The sequence below is a fragment of the Crocodylus siamensis genome, chromosome 2, assembly GCF_052110815.1.
Source record: "Crocodylus siamensis isolate JL-2025a chromosome 2, ASM5211081v1, whole genome shotgun sequence".
Lineage (NCBI taxonomy): Eukaryota > Metazoa > Chordata > Crocodylia > Crocodylidae > Crocodylus > Crocodylus siamensis.
Genome location: NC_143396.1, coordinates 27,471,561 through 27,493,725, shown reverse-complemented (window position 1 = coordinate 27,493,725; position 22,165 = coordinate 27,471,561). Strand labels below are relative to the sequence as shown.

The window sequence follows — 22,165 nt, the reverse complement described above, 5'->3', positions numbered from 1 at the left end:
TTAATTTATGGAACTAAACTTTAAAAAGACAGGCAGCGTTCCTTTTCCCCAGCTCAGACCTCTTAGGTTACCTCACTTGCCTAAGTCAGAGATCTGCATTCTGTTTCCAGATCTGCCACTGACACAATATGTGGCCTCATGGAAGTCAATTAACATCAGTGTGTCTCAATTCTACTGCAAAAGTGGCAATGCCGATGTTTGTTAGGCAATTTGAGAATCATGAATGCAAAGCACTGTATCTGAATGTTGGTAGCATAACTAAGGGTGGGCAAGTGGGGCATCAGTCCCAGGCACTGATATGCAGGGGGCTTAAAGCATAATTTTTTTAAGGCTTACCTCCTGAAAACAGCTCAAAATAAAATCTGGTCTAATAAGATGACATTCAAGACTGCTTTTATGCTTTATAAGGAAGGATTTATTTTGATCAAGTAATGCTTCAAGATTCCATTCCCATTCACTTCAGTGTTTTTGTCCACTACTACCCCAAGCTGCCTTATTTTTTTAGGCAGTGATACTTAGCCCATGGTCACTCTCCTCTTTAAAAAGGAGCTGATGGCCAGCAGAGTCTACATATCCAAACAGCTGTTCAGATCAAAATGACCAAGACAAATAGTTCCATATTTTAAATAAGGTAACTGCAGCCTACACAATTACTGAAAACAAGGTAATGCCCCTAATGAAGTCTACAAATTACAAATGTGACCCTTGCTGGATACCACAGTACATGTTTCAGTAAAGTGTTTTGACATGTTTGCTAGTGAGGAGCAAGAAATGCTCTGAAATACTAGTTAAAAACATTACCTCTCTTATGTCTTCATTGCCTTCCTTAATATTTTCTGTTGCACCCACAACTAACTGATGAATATTGTCAATTTCAGTTTCCTGTTGATGAAGAGAGTTAATAAAAACCAATGAAAAACTCCATAGGAAAAATGTTAACTCAAGAGATTTTGAGGTTGTAATAGATGACAAATGTGAAATACAGTAGCATGTGTATTAACATCTTATTTTCATTTGGTACCAGTCTAGATTGACAGAGGGCTATAGGGTTCATTAAACCTTACTTTCTATGCCTACATTACTAGGAGCATGACTCAAGGTCCATTAAGTCATTGAAAACATTCCCATTACTGACTTCACTGGTCTTGGATCAGACCTGAATGTAGTCTATTAATTTTTGTCAGTTGCCTGAAAGATACTAGTTTACCAAATACCATTAACTGAATTATCATACCACCACACTGATTTGGGGCAAAGGATTATAACAGTTAATTCATGAGTGTTGCATTTTTTTAGTACTGCTAGGAACACAAGCCTAATAAGAATATGATGCAAGGAAATCTACCTTGCAATTTGCTGTGAAATTTGGCTTTTCAGCTCTGTTTCTCCTTAATGTCTGTGTTTTGATCTTATCACATTTGTTCTTATGTACATTTAACAAGACACAGATTACAACTGAAAAAAGTTTGTAAGAAAAGCACATTTCACTTAAACACAGTTCAGTCCTTTTCCTTGAGTGCTTTGATATTACAACAGCAAACATTTTACCTGTTGCAGGACTTTTTCTGTGAATATCTCTTGAAGCCTGGAGATCTCAACCACTTTCCCTTCAATTTGTCTTGAGAAAGAAAAGAAAATATTCCACTATGTACTAGTACAAACATTTTCTACTGTAGATTCACAATGTCAAACCCAGAAAAATCAGACAATTTGGTTATTTTGTCAACTATTATTTTAGCCATGATGTGTGATAACTACATTGACAACTGGATGTTAGAGGTATACTTCATGATATTTTGAAGACTTATATAAACAATACACATATAGTAGACATTATTATAGGAAATATACGTCTTGTATATTAGGCTGGCATTTGGGTTTTTGTACAACTGGAGTCCAAAGAGTTATTTTTGACTGAGTGGACCATAAAATCCTGAATGGATGCATCTGTTAAAATGACTAATGGTGAAAATTAGCAGTTATTTTTTGAGTTTCAGATTTAACCCATCAAATAGAAAAGTTCCTAGCTTACAAAGAGTTTTACCAGGTGTCTTGCAGGTTCAGAAACACCATAAGGCATGAGCTGTCATGTACCTCCCATTTTAAAGGTTTATTTACAAGCATAGGGCTGCTGGATTTTTTTCTACGTACAAATTTCTATATTCAGGAGTGTTTTTCTGCAGCAAGCTATCGTTCAGCAAATTTTGTAGCCAGTGAGCACGTTTCCTGGTTGTATAATGTGACAGCAAGGAAATAAGAGAGAGTTGTACCTCACTTCATCAAACAGGCTATTCATCTCACCAACAAGTCGCTGGTTTTCTTGTTCAAACTGAGAAAGGGAAAATGAAAAACAACCACACAGTCATTGATCACATCTTTATGCTCTGTAAAGAACTTACTAAACAACATGATTACTCAAAATTGGTTTAAAATCATTCATTGATAGTCTGAGCGCTACAGATATATTTCAGTAGAACTCACACCAGTCCAGGAAATAGAAATGATACGAATTTATTTGTTTATTTGTAACTAGTCATCTCAGAAAACCTGTTTTCTCTTATCCAACAGGTAACTAAATCCTCAAAACTCCCTATATAACTTTTGATCAGTTCTCTTGGTTAAGTGATTATTTAATGGATGGTACAAAAACAAAAAAACAAGAAAAGAAAAGAAAATCACGCAGAATGAAATTCCTGCACTATATTTGGTTTTGAAAAGCAGCTATAGCATGTGATATTATTCTAACCACACCTGTGCTTGCCAAAATATGAAATGCTCTTAACAGCTGGTATTTTAGCAGATAAGGTAAAGCCCAATGCAGCCAGAATCTCTCTAGAACAGGGGTGGGCAACATACGGCGCACAGGCCGGATCCAGCCCATGAGACCATTCTATCTGGCCCACGGGGCCCCTAAAAAATTTAGAAAACTAATATTCATCTGCCCTTTGTTCCTGTCATTTCACCAGTAGGACCCAGGGGAAGTCCAGCGGGCTCAACAGCAGGGCCCGCCTGGCCCAGCCCCCACAGCTGGAGCCCCAGCGGGGGCTTCTGGCCTTGGACCGTACAGCTGCCCCATGCCGGAACCGCTGCAGCTGCTCGCAGCTCATGCGGGGCTGTCCAGACCAAGCAGAGGCAGCCCCAGGAGGGCTGCGAGCAGCTGCAGTGTGGGGCAACAGACATGGGGCAAGCGAGGGGCCACCCCCCCAAGCTCAGCACCACGTTGTGACCCAGCCCCAGTGCCAGCCTGGGCCCCACACCGCCTCCAGGCTTGCGTGTAGCAACAGCAGCTGTGGTCCCCCTGCTTGCTGTGCCAGGCAGTGTTTGCCAACATCACCTGTGGGCTGCCCAGCACACGAGCTCTGGGCGGGCAGCAGCAGCAAACACTGCCTGCCTGGTGTGGCAAGCGGGGGGGCCGCAGCTCCTGCTGCTGCGTGCAGCCCCAACAGGTGAGCCTGGAGCCAGCATGGAGCTCAGGCTGCTGCGGGGCCCGGTTACAAGCTGGTGCTGAACACGGGGAAAAGCAGCCCCTCACTCACCCTGCACTGTAGCTGCTTGCGGCCCTCCTGGGGCTGCCTGTGCCTGCTCCAGACAGCCCCGCATGGGCTGCAGCAGGGAGCGCTGGCCATGGGGTGGGCAAGAGGCTGCTTTCCCCACGCTCAGCACCAGCTTCTTCCCTGACAGCAAGCAGGGGGGTCAGGGCTGTGCACTGCCCCCCGCCTGTACCGCGGGGTTCGGGGGCACTGGGAGTTGGTGTCCCGGGGCCAGTGCCAGCAGGGCCCAGAGCAGGGTGGGAGGAGCACGGGGTCCCAGCCGGCAGGGGCTCTATGGAGCCAGGCCAGCTCCCCCCTCCCTGCTGGTGCAGCCCAGCCCGGCTCCGCAGACCCCTGCCAGCCTGTGCCCCACCAGTGCTGGCCCTGGGACACTGGTCCCAAGACAGTGGGACATTGGTCCCAAGTTGGTGACCAGGGGGTGGGGCACCCCATGCAGCCCTCGACAGCCTGCTAACACTGGGTAAGCGGCTCTCCACCCAAAATAATTGCCAGCCCCTGCTCTAGAGTGCTACTTTCTATTTTTAAGGGTGAATAACAATGAGACTAGGTAGCATTTAATATTACTATTTAACATGACATTTTCCAAGTAAATACACATAACAGGCAATGGACTTCGGTGCCAATTCATTAAGTAAACAATTTTGGACAAGCACCCTAAAAAAGAGACAACTAGAAGTCCAAAGCAGCTTTGAAAATCCTGCATAACCAACCTGGTAGCATGGTAGATGCAAATAAAATGTGCTACTTGCAAATGTAATTTTATAAAGATACTCATTTCCAGAAGAGCATGTTTCTCAGCCCTGAAGTAATGTGCTATCAGAGCTATCCAACTAGCAGCCCATGAGCTACATGTAGCCTGTGAGGCATTGACTCCCAGTGGTTGCTCGCTGTTCCTGTTGCTGCCAGGGTCTCCAGCCTCTCCCTTCCTTCACTGGTTTCCACCTCCTGCCTCCACTCTTGGGAGCATCATAGATGGACTGGGGGAGTCTGCATGCTACCTGCACAATGGGAAGGGGCCGGTGCAGCATTCATTCAGCTCCCAGCTGCTCAGATGTTGGAGGAAAACTCCATCATCAATTTCTAGAGATTTTCATAATGTAATTAAGAAGCAAAAGCCTTCCTGAAAGTCACAAGTTCAATTTGAAAATTCAACCAAGGGGAGTTTTATAGAGAGTTTTATATAAATATGATTTCTTTAAGAACAGTGCTTTAGCAGGAACTAAGAATGTGCGCTACTGAAATCAACTGCTGTAAATTTTTGAAGATTCCCTTGAAGACTAGTATGGAAAATGCCTGATCAATTTCCAGTAAAAACATTATTAGATATCAAATATTGGCACTTCCAATAAACACTCCAGCTAGTATGTGCTAGTGGTACATTTTATTTCTAAATATCATAATACTGCCATGCTTTATGATTAAGCACAATCTTTGTTGCTCTCCTTAATCAGTTTTCTCCCTGGCTCCCTTCTCCCATTCTACAACAGCTTGCATCATCCATCCTTCTCCAATAAGCCTTCTCCATTACTTCTTGAAACAGGTCTAAAGCACAAAGTTTCTCCCATACTAGGCCAGTCTTTCAACAGTAATTCAGACAGAAAAAAACTGTGCAACAATTAAGGGTTTCACATGTAATACCTTGTTGTAAAACCAGAAAAGTTAGGAAATGACATGTTAGCCCTCTACTATATCTCATGATCCTCCCCACATCGTCACATCTCACAACTGCTACACAACACACTTAACTCTACTCCTTTTGGGATGCCATCTTGCATTGTTTCAGATGGGACCAAAGGGAAGCAGTGCAAAAAACAGCCTAAATATACAACTACAAGAGCTGTGGCAAAATTGATTCCTATTTTGACCAAAGGAAGCCTGTGGCTTCAGTCCTATTGAAAATGGTAAGAGGCAGACATTTTTAAACAGAACTTGTTAGTAGGTATCTGAGAGGCCCATAAGATTTATCTTATGACATATAATGGAAAATAATTTTAAAACCTTTTTAAAACAGAATATGCTATTTATGTTATAGGTCTACTAATGTTTGATCTTGGGAGGGTGGTTTGTGTTTGGGGTTTTTTTGGGTTTTGTTTTGGTTTCTTTGTTTCGCATAAAGGCAAAAGACTTTTCAGCTCCTCCACCAACCTGCAACTTCTGAACAAATCAATTTGTGTGTCCATGTGCCAGCACTACTTCCCTTTCCAATGGTCTTAATTCACAGTACAAACAAGCAGATACCCAACAAAGAAAACCGCCCTTTAAGAAACAGCCTCAATTTTAAAGTATTTCTTTTTTTTCCAGACATACAGTTTTGGGATTTTTTCATTAATTATTGAAAGTGGTCCTGTATTTTCAAAATACAGCCTGAGTTGTACTAGAGAGTATATTTCATTCTGTTTTTTAAAGTAAGTGCTAACCCAATAAAACAAGGTGTCCAATTCTAATTATCTTAACACTGCAAAATGATGTAACCCTATCTACAGAGAAATCTCAGAGGGGTCAGCTGGATCTAGATATCATGAGTTGTGGCATACTCTTCTCCTACTTGCCCTCAGCCACAAAGCAGTGCTGCAAGGATGCTATCCAGTGCCATGGTGCTCAACCTATGGCTAGCAGAGCTCCCTCTGGGTCTGGAAATTTGCTGGTGGGGAAGTGGGGGAATTAATAGTGCCACTGCTTCCCCTGTCAAATTTCCAAGCCCTGCAGGCTGGATGACATGGTCCTGTGCCCAGGGCTAGAGCCATGGGTAAGATCTTTCATAAGGCCCAATCCAGTACATGGGGCTGGGGCCACACGTGCTGGATCAGGCCCCAGGTGGGCTGTACTCACATCCTGGATCAGGCCATGCACAATAGATCAGCCCCACTGACTGGATCCAGCCCACAGCCTGAATCCACACTACTCATCCAGCTCATGGGGCCAAAAGATTGGGTACTACTGCTCTAGCAGAATACATCCTCTTTCCCCATGGGCAGTGAAGTAATCCTGGAAGGGTCTTCTAGTGGTTCAGGAACAACAGCAGTGTGCCACCAGTGATCCTTCCACAACTGAGTCTCTTCCCCTATGCACTGATTTCTGATTATAAGGAAGATACCTAATATACCAACTAAAATAACTGAGCTCCAATGCATCAGAAAAACCTTGACTTCAAAGTTCATTTCTATACAAGGAGTATGCAATAAAAAAAAAATACAATGACTAAGGTAAAGATATTTGGTGTTATAGTAACAAGTGGCTGGAGGCGTTTAATCCTTGAGAGTTGATAACCACTTTATTACTATGCCTCTGTAAATTTAATAACTTTAATGGAACTACATCGCTGTAAAGTTGAAGGTGACTCAGAGCTAGGAGGCCAACAATGAGCAGTCAAAATCATCACTGCCTGACCAGATGCATTACAGTTTATTCAAACTGCTGCAGGAATATTTGTTAATAGTCCTTCATGAACATTCAGCCCCAAAAATCTAGTCTTTAACTAGCCTAGTGAGAGTGACAGGATAACCAACTGAGAAATTGGGTTTTTCAATAAAGACGCAATAAATGTCTTTAATCCCTTACAAATAGTATAAATCCACTCTGAGAAAGAATTATTAAAAATCTGTTTGAAATCCAAAGCCTTCTATTGGTGCAATTTTTTAAATTATCCCAGATAAACTTTGCAATTTGAAGTGATGCCTGATCCCTACAGTTCACACTGTAATAATCTATGATAGAACAGTCAATTGAACAAAAGGTTAGAACAGAGAGCACATAATGTATCAATATGTCAGAAAAGAATTTACATGATAGGAACATAAAGCTGGAACTATGACAATCAATATAACTCAGCTATCTATGGCTTAATAAGGAAAGCTCTTTTTATGACAGTAAAATATGCTGTTACAAAAGGATGGCACAAAATGACAAATTACTGAGACTTTCCCACTATTTAATGAATAGCAGTAATAATCAGAGTTCTTTTTGTTATCCAGAAAGATACATCATTGAGTATACTGTACTTGAATTCAGTGAAGATAAAAACAATAAGATGAAGGTAGCTGAAGAAAATCAGATATTTTCATAACTGAAATTGCAGAAACAGATTGCATTCCACTCTATCTGGCCACAAGACATCTGTTTATAATAAGTATAATAGCATTAATATAGCTGTACGCTGGGTTATGAATTGAAATTTATTGTGCAAATCATACAATAGCCTACAACAATTTTGGACCATATAATGAACTCTCCTATGGGTGAAATAATAGATTAAATTGCTGTTGCAGACATATGATAGGGGTTTAATACATTATTTTATCCTCAAGAAGGATCATGAAACCCTGATGGTGAATTATGGGTATAATTTGCTACAACACATTCCAAATTAAAACCAATATTGCACTTTTTACAACATTTTTCACCATTCTGTAAATTGAATAATTTAAAATAAAGGCAGCTTCTATCCAATCGGGCTATTATGCATACTTATTCACAGATTAAAAATTTTAAAACTGAAAATCAACTGCCCCTATAAAAACATTCATAAAAACTGAGAGAAAAAAAAATCTAATAATCTCTTTAATCAACTATTTGGTGCTGTAAGGATTGCTTACTTCGATGTTAGTCTTACCTCAATCCCGGGTAAGCTCTTTGAAAAAATTATCCTGGCACACATCCAGGAGGGCCTTGCGGGGGAATGCATGCTTAGGGGCAACCAACATGGGTTCATCAGTGGCAGGTCTTGTCAGACCAACCTGGTGGCCTTTTACGATCAGGTCACCAAATCATTAGACGCAGGGGTTGCTGTGGATGTAGTCTTTTTGGACTTCCGGAAGGCTTTCGACACTGTCTCTCACCCTGTCCTCATCAAAAAGCTGGGAGACTGTGGTGTCGATGCCCACACGGTCAAATGGGTCGCCAACTGGCTGGAGGGCCGCACCCAGAGGGTGGTAGTGGATGGGTTCTTCTCGACCTGGAAGGACGTGGGCAGTGGGGTTCCGCAGGGCTCGGTCCTCGGGCCCGCACTGTTCAACATCTTCATCAGTGACTTGGATGACGGGGTAGAAAGCACCCTGTTCAAGTTTGCTGATGACACTAAGATGTGGGGGGATGTGGGTGCACTAGAAGGGTGCAATAGGCTACAAGCTGACCTTGACAGGTTGCAACGGTGGGCGGATGAGAATAGGATGGGGTTTAACACTGATAAGTGCAAGGTGTTGCACATGGGGAGGAAGAACCGGCACCACACTTACAGGTTGGGGAACTCCCCTCTTGCCAGCACGGAGACGGAAAAGGATCTTGGAGTCGTCATTGACTCCACGATGAACATGGGCCGGCAGTGTGGGGAGGCAGTCAAGAAAGCCAACCGTACCCTGTCATGCATCCACAGATGCATCTCGAGCAGGTCCAGGGAGGTGATCCTCCCCCTCTATGCGGCACTGGTCAGGCCACAGCTGGAGTACTGCGTCCAGTTCTGGGCGCCACACTTCAAGAGGGATGTGGACGATATGGAAAGAGTTCAGAGGAGGGCCACTCGTATGATCAGGGGTCAGCAGGGCAGGCCTTATGAGGAGAGGCTACGGGACCTGAACCTGTTTAGCCTCCACAAGAGAAGGTTAAGGGGGGACCTTGTGGCCTGCTACAAACTGGTCAGGGGGGATCAGCAGGTATTGGGGGAGTCCCTGTTCCCCCGTGCGCTGCCAGGAGTGACCAGGAATAACGGTCACAAACTGGCGGAGGGTAAGTTTAGATTAGATATTAGGAGGCGCTACTTCACAGTCAGGGCGGCTAGGGCCTGGAACCAGCTTCCAGGGGAAGTGGTGCAGGCTCCTAGCCTGGGGATTTTTAAAAGGAAGTTAGATGAGCACCTTGCCGGGGTCATCTGACCCCGGTGCTCTTTCCTGCTAAGGCAGGGGGTCGGACTAGATGATCTACCTAGGTCCCTTCCGACTCTAGCTACTATGAAAACTATGAAACTATGATACTTGTATTGATGGCTCTATGTTGACAAACACTGTGATGAAACACATGATTTCATGCAGTACTCTGAAATAATGTGTGAATCATAAACAGGTGCCTAATTTCCTCTCTAATATATACATCAGTGTAATCACTGAATGCATTTTTATACACAAATGGAAAAATCTGACCCAATAATTTCTTTTTTCTGCCAGGAGAGGAAATCGCTTAGAAGAGCCTAAAGATTGTGCCATACTAGAGTTCTTTCTAAGTCAACATCACATAAAAAAAGCCCAACTGCCCCAAATCCATCTCAACCTATATAACAATCTTTGGGTGGGCAGGGCCTCTAAACCTGAGGCACTATTCCTTGAAAATGGTTTCAGGCACTTGGGTTAGTGCAGTTTCATTAAGGGGAACAACCATAGCAAACGTCCCTGCATTTTGTAAATCTAGTTATAATGCTCACTGGGCAATGAAACAATCTGTTAGCAGATCTAGAAAATTAAGAATTAAGGCTTGCTGCAAGCTCTGAATGCATCAGTCAATTAGTGGCAAAAAGCTTCACTGGCTACACTGTTCATATCACAAAAGAAAGATCTGAAAAGCATTAGCACAGCAACAAAACAATGCTTAAGAGAAAAAAAAACTTGCTATCCCAATCCCCTCAACTCTCCATATCCACAATCTAACCTGATTTCAAAAATAGCTACCCAGCTTCCCACAGGGAAAGCAGCTTAAACTATAAAACAAATAGGGACATAGCTGAACTCACATTCGTATTAGACCTTTCTATTAACATGCAAATAAAAGAAGACTGACTGGTAGCAAAACCATTTTTTATACTGACACACTGCTTTGGCACCTTCTGCTCTGATTTACCTGTTAGGAATAAACAAGGTAGAAGCATTGCAAGGTATCACATGGAGGTAATAGGTACTTGTTAATTTTTATGCACACTGGCCTCTTCTATGAATATCAGCAGTACAAAACAACCTTTCATTCCTTGATGATTGTGCCAGAACCCCAAACTCATGTTTGCTGAGAGGGTTGGAAGCTCACATACACACACCTTTGATTACTGTTTCATTATATGCTCTTTTCTTAGTGCGAATAAATCAAAAGTGATCAACTCTAGGTATGATCAAATGTAAGAGGCCTACTTACAGAATCATAGAAAATTAGGGTTGGAAAGGACCTCAGGAAGTCATCTAGTCCAACCCCCTGCTCAAAGCAGAACCATCCACAACTTTGTCAAGCTGGACCTTTAAAAACCTTCAAGGATGGACACATTCCACCACCTCTCTAGGTAACCTGTTCCAATGCTTCACCACCCTCCTACTGAGATAGTTTTTCCTAATATCCAACATACATTTCCCTTGCTGCAACTTGAGACCATTGCTCCTTGTTCTGTCATCTGCTACCAGTGAGAACAGTCTAGCTCCATCCTCTTTGGAAGCACCCTTCAGGTAGTTAAAGGCTGCTATTAAATCCCATCTTGGTCTCCTCTTCTGCAGATTAAATAAGCCCAGTTCCTTCAGCTGCTGCTCCTAAGTCATGTGACCCAGCCCCCTAACCATTTTGTGTGTCATCCATTGGACTTGTTCACATCCTTTCTGTAGTGGGGGTCCCAAAACTGGACACTGCACTCCAGATGTGGCCTCTCAGTGCTGAATAGAGGGGAATAATTACTTCCCTTGATCTGCTGGCAACGCTCCTACTAATGCAGCCCCCCATATGCTGTTAGCCTTCTTGGCAACAAGGGCACACCACTGGTTCATATTCAGTGTACTGTCAACTGCAAACCCCAGGGCCTTTTCTGCAGAGCTGTTGCTTAGCCAGTTGGTCCCAAACCTGTGCTCATGCATGGGACTTCAAACTTGCCTTTATTGAACTTCATGAGATTTCTTTTGGTCCGATCCTTCAATTTGTCTAGGTCACTCTGAATCCTAGCCCTACCCTCCAGCATATCTACTGCTCCCCGCAGCTTGGTGTCATCCCCAAACTTGCTGAGGGAGTACTCCAATCCATCTTCCAGATCACTGATAAAAATACTAAACAAAACCAGCTTCAGAACTAACCCCTGGGGCACTCCACTACCAGCTGCCAACTAGACATGGCACCATTCATTACTATCCTCTGAGCCTGATGATCCAGCCAGTTTTCTATCCACCTCACAGTCCATTCATCCAACCCAGACTTCCTTAACTTGCTTGCAAGAATTCTGTGGGAGATTGTGTCAAAAGACTTGCTAAAGTCAAAGTATATCACATCCACTTGTCTCCACAGAGCCAGCGATCAGGTTGGTCAGGCATAACTTGCCCTTGGTGAATCCATGCTGATTGCTCCTGATCACTTTCTTCTCCTCCAAGTGCTTAGAAATTGATTCTTTGAGGATCTGCTCCATGATTTTTCCAGGGACTGAGGTGAGGCTGACTGGTCTGTAGTTCCCTGGATCCTCCTTCTTCCCTTTATTAAAGATGGGCACTATTGCCCAGGACTTTCCCCAATCTCCATGACTTTCTGCAAACACATAGGCCAACTCCCTCAGCATCCTTGGATGTATCCAGCCCCACAGGCTTGTACTCGTCCAGCTTTTCTAACCAGTTCCTAACCTGTTCTTTCACCACTGAGGGCTGCTCACCTTCTCCACAAACTGTGCTGCCCAGTGCAGTAGTCTGGGAGCTGACCTTGCCTGTGAAGTCTGAAGTGAAGAAGGCATTGAGTACTTCAGCCTTTTCACCATCATGTGTCACATTCAGTAAGCGACCCACACTTTCCCTGACCTGCCTCTCATTGTTAATATACTTGTAAAAATCCTTTCCGTTACTCTTCATGTCCCTTGCTAGCTGATACTTCAATTACGCTTTGGCCTTCCTGATTTTATCCCTGCATGTCTGAGCAATGTTCTTATAGTCCTCCCTAGCCGTCTGCAGGGATCCTGGTTTTCTTTGTTTAAAAATCACAAGTTCTCAGATTTAAAAAAAAAAAAAGGGGGGGGGGGGGGAGTGAGAGGTCCCAAATTCTCAGATTAAAAAACCCAAGATCTGAGTATTTCCGTGGTTAAAATGAAACACAGTGGTGTTGTTGTAGATATCAGTTGAACACAAAGTTTTATTGATATATTTACAATTTTAAAGCAATTTAGAAGCCTACCAGTGCACCAATCACTACAATAAAATAAATTCTAAATACCTATAAATTTTGACATTGATTTCCGGTTTTTTACAATGGAAAATGAGAGCTCCCCCTGTAGCCCGTCCTGCTCCCCCCACCCCGTATTGTGGTGCTAAGCAGCCTGATATGCTGGTGCCCTGCCCATGTCACCCCTCTCTGAACCCACAGCTCCCCAGCCCTATGGTGCCCCTCACCCCCAACCTACAGCCCCCAGCTGCCCCAGCCCCGCTGGGAGGGAACCCCCAGCTGCTAAGGGCTACAGAGCCATGGAACTAGGTCTGCAGCCCTCTGCCCGTGCTCCACAGAAGCACCTGAGCCCCAGCTGCTGCCCACAGGAGATGGCTGCTGCCTTGGAGTGTGGAGCCTGGCTCCCCCTCCCCCCGGCAGCACGGCCAGAGTGGAGCCCACGGTGGGTGGAGGCAAATGCAGACTGGCTACTACAGGCTTAGGCTCCTCACCCTGTTGCCCTTCGCCTGGGGCCTGAGCGGCTAGGACCTGGCACGGCAGGGGAGAGTGGGGCGGGGAGGCTCAAGCCACCTGCGGGTGCTTCGCACCACCGTGGCAAAGTGCGCCCTGCCCGCCTGCAGCAGTGAAGGACACAACCCCATGCTGCCAGCCCTGCTGCTGCTGGGTGGGCACAGGGCACTTCACACACGGCCCCAGGCCCTAAGTCCCACTCACCACACTGACCGGGCAGCAGCCCCGGCCCTACCTAACTCCCTCCCCTTCCCTATGGAGGCCTCAATCCTCCCCTGCCCCAAGACTTACCTGCGGTGAGCTGCGAGACCTGCTCTCCAGGCTGCCTGATAGCCATGTGTATGTGTATGTGTGCACGTGCACATGGTATCCCCTGCCTGACTGGCCTCCTCCCACTCCTCGCAGCCCCTTGCAAACTGGAACTCTGCCAACCTGGAAGGGGAAACCTGGATCTCTGGTCACCTGTCCAACTTCCACTTCTTGTAAGCTTCCTTTTTGTGTTTGAGTTCACTGAACAGTTCTCTGCAAAGTCAAGCTGGTCGCCTGCCATATTTGCTATTCATCCTGAACACTGGAATACTGAGGGCGCAGGAACAAACTAAGGTTTCTTTAAAATACAACCAGCTCTCCTGACTCCTTTCCCCCTCAGACTGGCCTCCCAGGAAATCCTGCCCATCATTTCCCTGAGTGAATCAGAGTCTGCTTTACTGAAGTCCAGGGTCCATATTCTCCTGATCTCCTTTCTTCCTTTTGTCAGGATCCTAAACTCAATCATCTCATGGTTGCTGCTGCCCAAGCTGCCATCCACTACTACATTCCCCATCAATTCTTTCCTACTTGAAAAACATTACTAAAGGGTTAGGGAAGGATGAACACTGGATGTAGCCTCCCATCACCATCAGGAGAAAAATCAGCCATCTAGGGCAGAACTGACTTTTGGCAATATCTTAAGTCAACTAGTAGAGGAGAGGAGAGGTGATAGTTTCAACTACAGTAATAGCTACAGCTATGCTTCTGCTGCCTCTTGTCTCCTGTTTTAGATACTATATGCTCCTTAGTACTTTTGTGCTAATACAATACATTTGTAAAGAAAATCTGCTGTTCATATTTAAGAGTAAATTATTGCACAAGCCTGAGAAACATTTTTATTGTCATATACCTAGCAAGAACTAAAAAGAATCTCAATACCATTTTGCATCTGTTGCTTTGCTGAACATGCTACTAAACCTAGAGCTAAAGTTAAAATTTAACACACAAGTCCTTCTGATATGCCTAGACATGGCAGGAGTGTCAGATCTGTGTCATAGACAATTTATCATTCTGCAAAATGTAGGCAGAACATGGCAAGCTAAGAGCAAAGTTACATGATGGCCTTGTGTTTGCTGATTTAACTCGGAACTTCAGTGTTATTTTTATGCAGTTCTCATACAGTGCCATTCCTGACTCACTGCAAATAAAATTTAAAAAAAGTGAGCCAGCATGAAATAATCAATGCCAAGTTCAAAATATAAAAAATAAAAATGGAGAGCAGTAGGACTTTGGAAGGGTATATGGAGTAATAATGGACTTTTCAAAAAGGTCTAGCTGCTGTCCCTTAGGACTAGCTGACAGTATGTCAGGCTATAGCTAGGTCGGGGATATTTTAGAATTCTTTTGAAACATCATATTGTGAATACAATATTCATTCTCAATAGCATACTTGTAAAATAACTCTCTGAACAACACACAAAGATGCTGTGAAAGAGAAATAAATTTAATAAATTCCTTCCTGGCCCATGTGGCAACCAGTCAAGCCCAGGAGCATGGAAAAAAAACAGATAAACCATACAACCTAAAGACAGCAGGAATAACTCCACAAATCACATCCTCTAAATCAGGGGTAGGCAATTATTTCAGCTGGAGAGCCATTAATTTAATTAGTTTTAATGAGTTGTTGAGGGCTGCAAGGGTACTCCTGCCCCTTAACAGGTGCCCTGTCCTCTGCTTGCCATCTTCCTTGCCCTTGATAGTACTCCTTTTGGGAGGGGAAACTGTCATCTTAGAATGGGAAAACAACCAAATCATATACTAAAAATCCAACATCTACTATAATATTTTATTTAAAAAAAATACTTTTGTCCTGTTTTACATGCATTTGTATAGCGTATATAGAGACGATTGCATAATAGCTCAAAATAAAGTCTTATGCTTGCATATTGTTTGTAGGGAGATACAGGGGAGGGTGTTGGTGTGTGTGTAGAGTTTGTGAGAGGTGTGAGGGGGTGTGGACGAGGGTGTGGGTGGGTGTGAAGTTTGTCAGGTGGTGTAGGTGTGTGAGGGACATGTGTTGAGGAGGGTGTGTGTGTGTGTGAGATGCATGGAGGGGTATGCGTGTATATGGTGGGGTGTGTGTGGGGGGGCTCCCCCCACAAGCCCCCCCATGGCACAGCCTCTGCTAGCAGCAGCAACAGGCCCTCAGGGTGATCATGGCCCACAGCTCTAATCGAGTCCCAGGAGCTTTACAAAGTGGCAGGAAGAGGGGGCAGGCCAGCCAGCTCCACTGCATGGGGCTCCCCATGGCTCATGTGCAGCTCCTGGGATTTGGCCAGAGTAGCACAGTGTCGGTGGGAGAGAGCTCCATGCAATGGAACTGGTGGCTTGGCCCTGCTCCCTGCCTCCGCATGCAGTTCCCAGGACTGGGCCAAGGTGTCAGAATGGGGATAAGCCAGCCCAGCTTCATTGCCCCTCTTCAGGGCTTCATGGCTCCCTGCCTCTCCTGGCCGAGTCCCAGGAGCTGGACTTGAGCCATGGGGAACCCCACGTATTGGAGTCAGGCTTGTCTCATGCTCCCATTTCCCTGCTCTGGCTCCACACTCCTACCAACCCCAGCCCCTGCATGGCCCCTGGACTCCCACTGACCTTGCATCCTGGGCTCTGCACTCCCACTGGCCCTGGGCCCATGTTTCCATCAACCCCAGCCCTGCACTCCCACCAAGATACAGTTTCCCCTTCACCTGCTGCCTCTTCCCTACTTGCTGTCTGGAGCGCTGCAGCAAGTACAGGAGCAGGAACCACTGGAGGTCAAGGGAGCTGAGCAGTTCCCCAGGCAGCTGCAGCAGTGGCAGTAACAGCCCTGCTAGGAAGCTGTGTACACTGGCCGTGCCAGGGGCCTTTGGCAGACAAGGGTGGGAGTGAGCAGGGCTCAGCCCCATGTGGAATGCAGCAGGGGCAACCACAGGCCAGTCTGGATACAATTATTACAGTTTCATAGTTGTTAGGGTCAGAAGAGACCTCAATAGATCGAGTCCAATCCCCTGGCCTGGGCAAGAAAGGGTGCTGGGGTCATTTGACCCCAGCCAGGTGCTTGTGCAGTCTCCTCTTAAAGACCCCCAAGGTACGGGAGACCGACACCTCCCTTGGAAGCCCATTCCAGATTCTGGCAATCCTTCCCATAAAAATGTTCTTCCTCATGTCTAATCTAAATCTGCTTTCTGTCAGTTTGTGGCCATTGTTGCCGGCTATCCCAAGGGGTGCCCAGGTTATTGGTGGGTGCCTGCCTGCAGGCCAGATGAAATCACCTGGTGGGTCCAATCTGGCAAATTTTGTCAGCCCCTACTCTAAATAGAGAGCCAAAAATTCCCCTTTTGGTATCCACTCCCTTATTCAATCTTCTTTTGAAACTAAACCACTTGTGGAACGCTATTCCTTTCTAATCTGCAGAACTACAGTGCCAATTCAAGCCTCATAACCAGTATTCCCCCTAAGCTGCATGGTATGCGTGGCCACGCAGGCGCATCTGGAAGTGCAACACGAGCACACCTACGTCGCCGCACATGCCACACAGCTTAGAGGGGAGGCTGCTCATAACTGCAACATTTTTATATTGAAGCTAAATGCATAACTGTGAATTATGGCTCCAAAATGCTTTTACTTATGCTAAGATAGTTTTGTCACTGCTACATAGGTTAGACTCACCATCCATAGTGAAAAGATGACTTTACTGATCTTTGGCTTTTTATGGTTCAGGGCCCAAATCTGGTGCATAAGATGGGGCAGCACTGCTTGATTTCAGCCAGGTTGGGGTGCCATGGAGCCCAAATCGTAGTGTGCAGGGGTAGTGTGGTACCCAGTCTGACCTCCTGACCAGCCCCGTGTCTACAATATTTGCAAATCCCTTGAAATGCCACAATGAAAGCTTTGGATGCTTTGAATCCAGCAGCACTTTGCCTTAGCTCAGACAGTAATGTTGATCACGCTGCACCTGTGGGATGGCTGCTGCTTGAGTTTTACCTGTTTCTGTCCAAGTGTCTACAACGTGTTTGTGTGTCTGGACAAAGCCTTTCAAAAGTGTGATCTCTGAACATACTGAAAGCCCTAAAGTCGATACGAAGCTACCTTGTCCTTGCAATTTGGAGCATCACATCAAATCAGTTCCACCATGGATAGGGTAGATGACTGAATAAAATGATGGTGACAACCAGAAAGATGCATAGAGTGCACTGAACGAAACCTTGTTGGCTAACTTGCCACTGTAACAATGGCTTGATCAATAAGAAAAATGGCTCAAGCGAGCCTGCTTTGTAATCATTGACCATACACATATAAAGAATAAAGTGAAATAAGAATAACTTGACTGCATTCTGGCGCTAGTCTGAGGCAGAAGCTGTCACAACAATCCTATCCTCCAGAAGTTTCTTTATGCGTCTCTTAATGCTACCATGACTTCTGCTGTTTGCTGACTTAAAAAGCAATTCATAATGGCAATTTAAAAGAGCAGTTTTAATTTAAATTTCAAAGGGAAGTTTTAATTACTGAAAAATAGTTGCTCACTAATAGCATAACTGTGCAGCAATGACTTCTAAAATTATTTTGTAGAAATGTTAATATTAACTGATAGCAAGACTTAGGAAACCAAGTGGAAAGAGGCATACATAGGACACATTTTTTATTGAGTCATTTTGCATAAAAAGCAAGTTGAAAGCCAAGTGTGGGTGGGTGTTCTGTTCCTTGCCACACAATGTAGTGATAGCATTAGGTGAAAAAATCCACAATTAGCAAATGTAAAACAGAATTTACCATTTGAATTTCTTCAGGTGACAGCTCATCTTCGCCTCTGCCATCTCCCCAAAGCCCAAAGTTAGTTTGGGCATCTGTCAGATTCTTCTCTGTAAAGATAAGCAAAAAACCCATACATCTGAACATCCTGCCATGTAGAGCAGTAAGTGCTGTTACATCGTTTCCTAGTGCTGTTATGTCATTTCCTAACAATGATCAAAATATTATCTGTTATTTTTAGTTAATCAAAATGCACACTCAACAATTTGTATATGATGACCATGCATATAACAAAGCTGCAGGACTGGGAGCAAAAATGTATTTGTGTGTTTACTTCTGTGCATAGAAAAGAGCTATCTTGAAGTATGGAAATGAGGCATTGGAACAACTTCCAGGATATACCAAATAGAAGGCTAGACAGAGTTGTACCTTGGTAGACCAACTAAATCACAGATGTATTGCACACGCTTTTAGAAGTGGAGGACTTGCTTCATCAGATGCTATCATCTCATATTAAGTATGCATACCAGTTTTTGCTGGCTCTTGATTTTTGTTAAAGATATGAAGCAGCTGTAACAGTTACAAGGACATTTCCTCCCCACCCCCAAATTTTGCATTTTAGCCAAAGTACATGCAGAATTTACAAAATGACATCATCTTCCAGAAAGATCTGATAGATCCTCTGATCTTCAATAGTAACTTCAGAACTTCATTTTAAATTAGATCAGCTCAGGAACCAACTTTTCAATCTACTTATTGTGGATCTGATCCTGCAGCTGACTATACAAGGATCTCCTGGTTTAGGATCAAGTTATAAGATCAAGTCCCATCCTATAAACAACACTGACAATTTGCTTAAATTTACACATCATCAGAGTAGCCCTATTGATTTCAAGAGGGCTACATTCATGAGGAAAGTGTCTATGTGGAGACAGTTCAGACTTCTGATGCCTGACAGGACCAAAATGGTCCCTTAGGCCTGTAAGGCCTAGAACAGCCTTGACATAAGTAGGCTAAGAAGGCATTCATGGAGTTATGTGATTATATGACCTGCTCCCTACAGAAAAAAGGGTCTGATGCAGCTTGTTTTCTACAAGTGTCCGATAATAGAGGTTTGTTATGTATAAAAGGGTTTGTTATGGCGCATTCCACCCATATCTGGAGCAGATGGCTCCTGATACCACGGAGAAAAGAAAGAAACAGCAATAAAGGGGAGACATAATTCAAGTTGTTGATGAAAAACAAAACAAATGCCTAATTGGTAGCTATGTGACTAGAGGACTATAAGTATTACTACCTGAACAAAAGAAACCTCCTTTTCCCTACACCGACGATGCCTGAGAACTGATGACATCTGATCTCTCTCTCTTCAACGAACCTTGCCCACTCTGGAAGCCTGGCCAGCTCCCAAGTCGCATATTACTACAACTGGTAATATACAATTACTCGCTTGCTAAGATCGTATCTTGCTAAGATTACTGAAAGTGCTAAGATTATATCTATATGCGTGCTCGGAGTTAATACTTTATAATGCTCAATAAAACTGATTTATTAAAGGGATAACTCATTCGCATTTGGAGAGCATAAATAGGTAATTGGGTTCTTGTTTGGAGAAGACTGAAGTATACTTTAAGGCAATATCGATCTTACTGTTTCCTCCCTCTCTATTTAAGAGGAGAACCAGATACCCCTTGGTTGTGCTGAGGATGCCGGAGGGAGCGCACGTGCCCCTGGTGTCCCCCGACACTTCAGGCAGTGGCAACAGCAGCAGCAGCAACGATCTGCAGCTGACGGACAGCTGCGGCAACAAGGTGGTAAGCCGGGGAGGGGGAAGGGAGCAAGTGGGGTCAGGTGAGGGCAACAGGGTAGGGGATTCTTTCCCCGCCTGACCCCATTTAGCCACGCTCCCGGGCCGCGCGAACAGGGAGTGCAGACAGGAGCGCTCTTTAGGGGCGCGCCAGGGTTTGCACTGGGAGGCGCGTTAGGGGCCGCAGGTAGCAGAAGAACTAACGGCGGCGGCAGCAGCAGCAGTCGTCTCCAGGTTAAGTGAGTGGAGGGGACAGCATGGGAGTTGCCACGCGGAGTGCAGCCAGAGCTCCTGCCCGGGGACCAGTAAGGCTTACACCCAGGTGGGGCCACCTGCCTGTGGGGGGTGCCTGGCTTGGTCCCTGGGGCCAGGGGGGGACATGGGAGCGGGGGCTTCTCTCACCTGTCCCACCTGTGCCAAGACTGCAGCGCTGGAGGGGCAGGTGAGAGAGCTCCAGGCAGAGGTGAGCAGGCTGCGGGGGATCAGGGCTGTAGAGGACGAGATTGACGGGTACTTTCTCTCTCTGCAGGGCCTGTCCCCTCAGGCTGTCACCACCCAGGAGTCTGCAGGAGGCTATGGAGGATGGTCACCTCCAGGGCCAGGTGGCATCGCAGGTGGCACGCAGCTGCATCAACTGTCACCCCAGTACAACTGGGGAACAGGTACGTGGCCCTGGCAGCTGGAGGAGACTGGGCGTGAGGAAGGGAGCCAGCATCCGTACCTCTGGAGCATCATCCAGTGACCCAGAGGAAGAGACATCGGGTCATCATCATAGGGAACTCCCTCCTCAGAGGAACGGAGGGACCCATCCGCTGCACGGACCCCAGTGTGAGAGAAGTGTACTGTCCCCCAGGAGCCAAGACTGGCGACATCACAAAGAAGATCACTGAACTCATCCGGCCTTTCGACTACTATCCTATGGTCCTCATCCACGTGGGAAGCACTGATGCGGCCCGGAGTAGTCCGGACCGGATCATGGATGACTACGTGGTTCTGGGGGCCAAGCTTAGAGAGTTGGGGGCCCAGGTGGTCTTTTAGTTCCTCCTCCCGCTTAGTGGAGGCCGTCAGTGGCAGAGTGCCTGCATCTGTGAGGTGAACTGGTGCCTCCAGAGTTGGTGTCGTCACGCCAGATTTGGCTTCCTGGACCATGACCTGCACATCACAGTAGAGGGCGTCCTGGGGCGTGATGGTCTCCATCTCTCCCCCAAAGGCAAGAGTTTGTTTTCCTACAGGCTAGTTGACCTCCTCTGGCAGGCTTTAAACCAAGTTCATCGGGGGGATGGGGATCCACAGGAGCAAGAGATAACTCAACCAGGTGTAGGACCTGCCCAGGTAAGAGCTCAGGTATATACCAAGGGACCAGTTGTCTCTCAGGAAGGGGGGTGCCGAGGGCTCCCACAAGGGGATTAAAGTGTCTCTTCACTAATGCAAGAAGCATGGGGAACAAGCAGGAGGAGCTTGCTCTCCTGCTTGCAAGTAGTAAAATCGACCTGGTTGGCTTAGTGGAGACATGGTGGGATGAAATTTTTCACTGGGCAGTAGACATAGAGGGCTATAGGTTGTTTAGAAGAGATAGGAAGGGGAAAAAAGGGGTGTGGGGGGTTGTACTCTATGTTAGGGAACAGTATACCAGCTCTACCTTCCAAATGGGACCAGAGGAAGGCTTAACTGAGACCCCGTGGGTCAAGCTCCAAGGAGGGCAGGGGGAGAGGGATCTGGTGGTAGGGGTTTACTCCAGGCCACCACATCAGGAGGAAGAGCTGGATCTGGAATTCTCCAGGCAGCTGGGGGAGGCCATGCATGCAAAGGAAGTTGTGGTCATGGGGTATATGAATGACCCTGACATCAACTGGGAGGAGCAGTCAGCCAGGTCTAGCCACTCACGAAGGTTCCTGACGTGCGTGCAGGACCTACACCTCGTGCAGGAGGCACTCGTCCCCACCAGGGGAAACGCCATACTGGATCTGGTGTTAGCCCCTGGGGACGACCTGGTGGGGGAGGTGCTTGTACAAGGGAGGCTAGGGGACAGTGATCATGAAATGATCCAGCTTCCTATTCAGAGAAAGGTGGAAAGAGTAACTAACACAGCGCAAATGCTTGACTTTAGGAAAGCCAACTTCGATGTGCCCAGGGGAGTAGTCAGGGAGGCACTCGGAGCCCAGGGGGTAGCTAGTATGGGGGT

The 22,165-nt window shown here is 45.7% G+C and overlaps 1 protein-coding gene across 2 annotated transcripts in view; it reads right to left on the bottom strand.

Moving 5' to 3' along the window:
- The window catches only part of STX18 (syntaxin 18), a 118,926-nt gene that overhangs the window by 739 nt on the left and 96,022 nt on the right, over window positions 1-22,165 (bottom strand). For both annotated transcript variants that reach the window (XM_090035579.1, XM_090035580.1), the window contains exons 7-10: window positions 18,198-18,286; window positions 2,271-2,329; window positions 1,549-1,618; window positions 802-882 (exon numbers count right to left, since the gene is read on the bottom strand). In XM_090035579.1, the coding sequence (XP_089891705.1) occupies window positions 802-882; window positions 1,549-1,618; window positions 2,271-2,329; window positions 18,198-18,286 (299 nt within the window). The remainder of the gene's footprint in view (window positions 1-801; window positions 883-1,548; window positions 1,619-2,270; window positions 2,330-18,197; window positions 18,287-22,165) is intronic.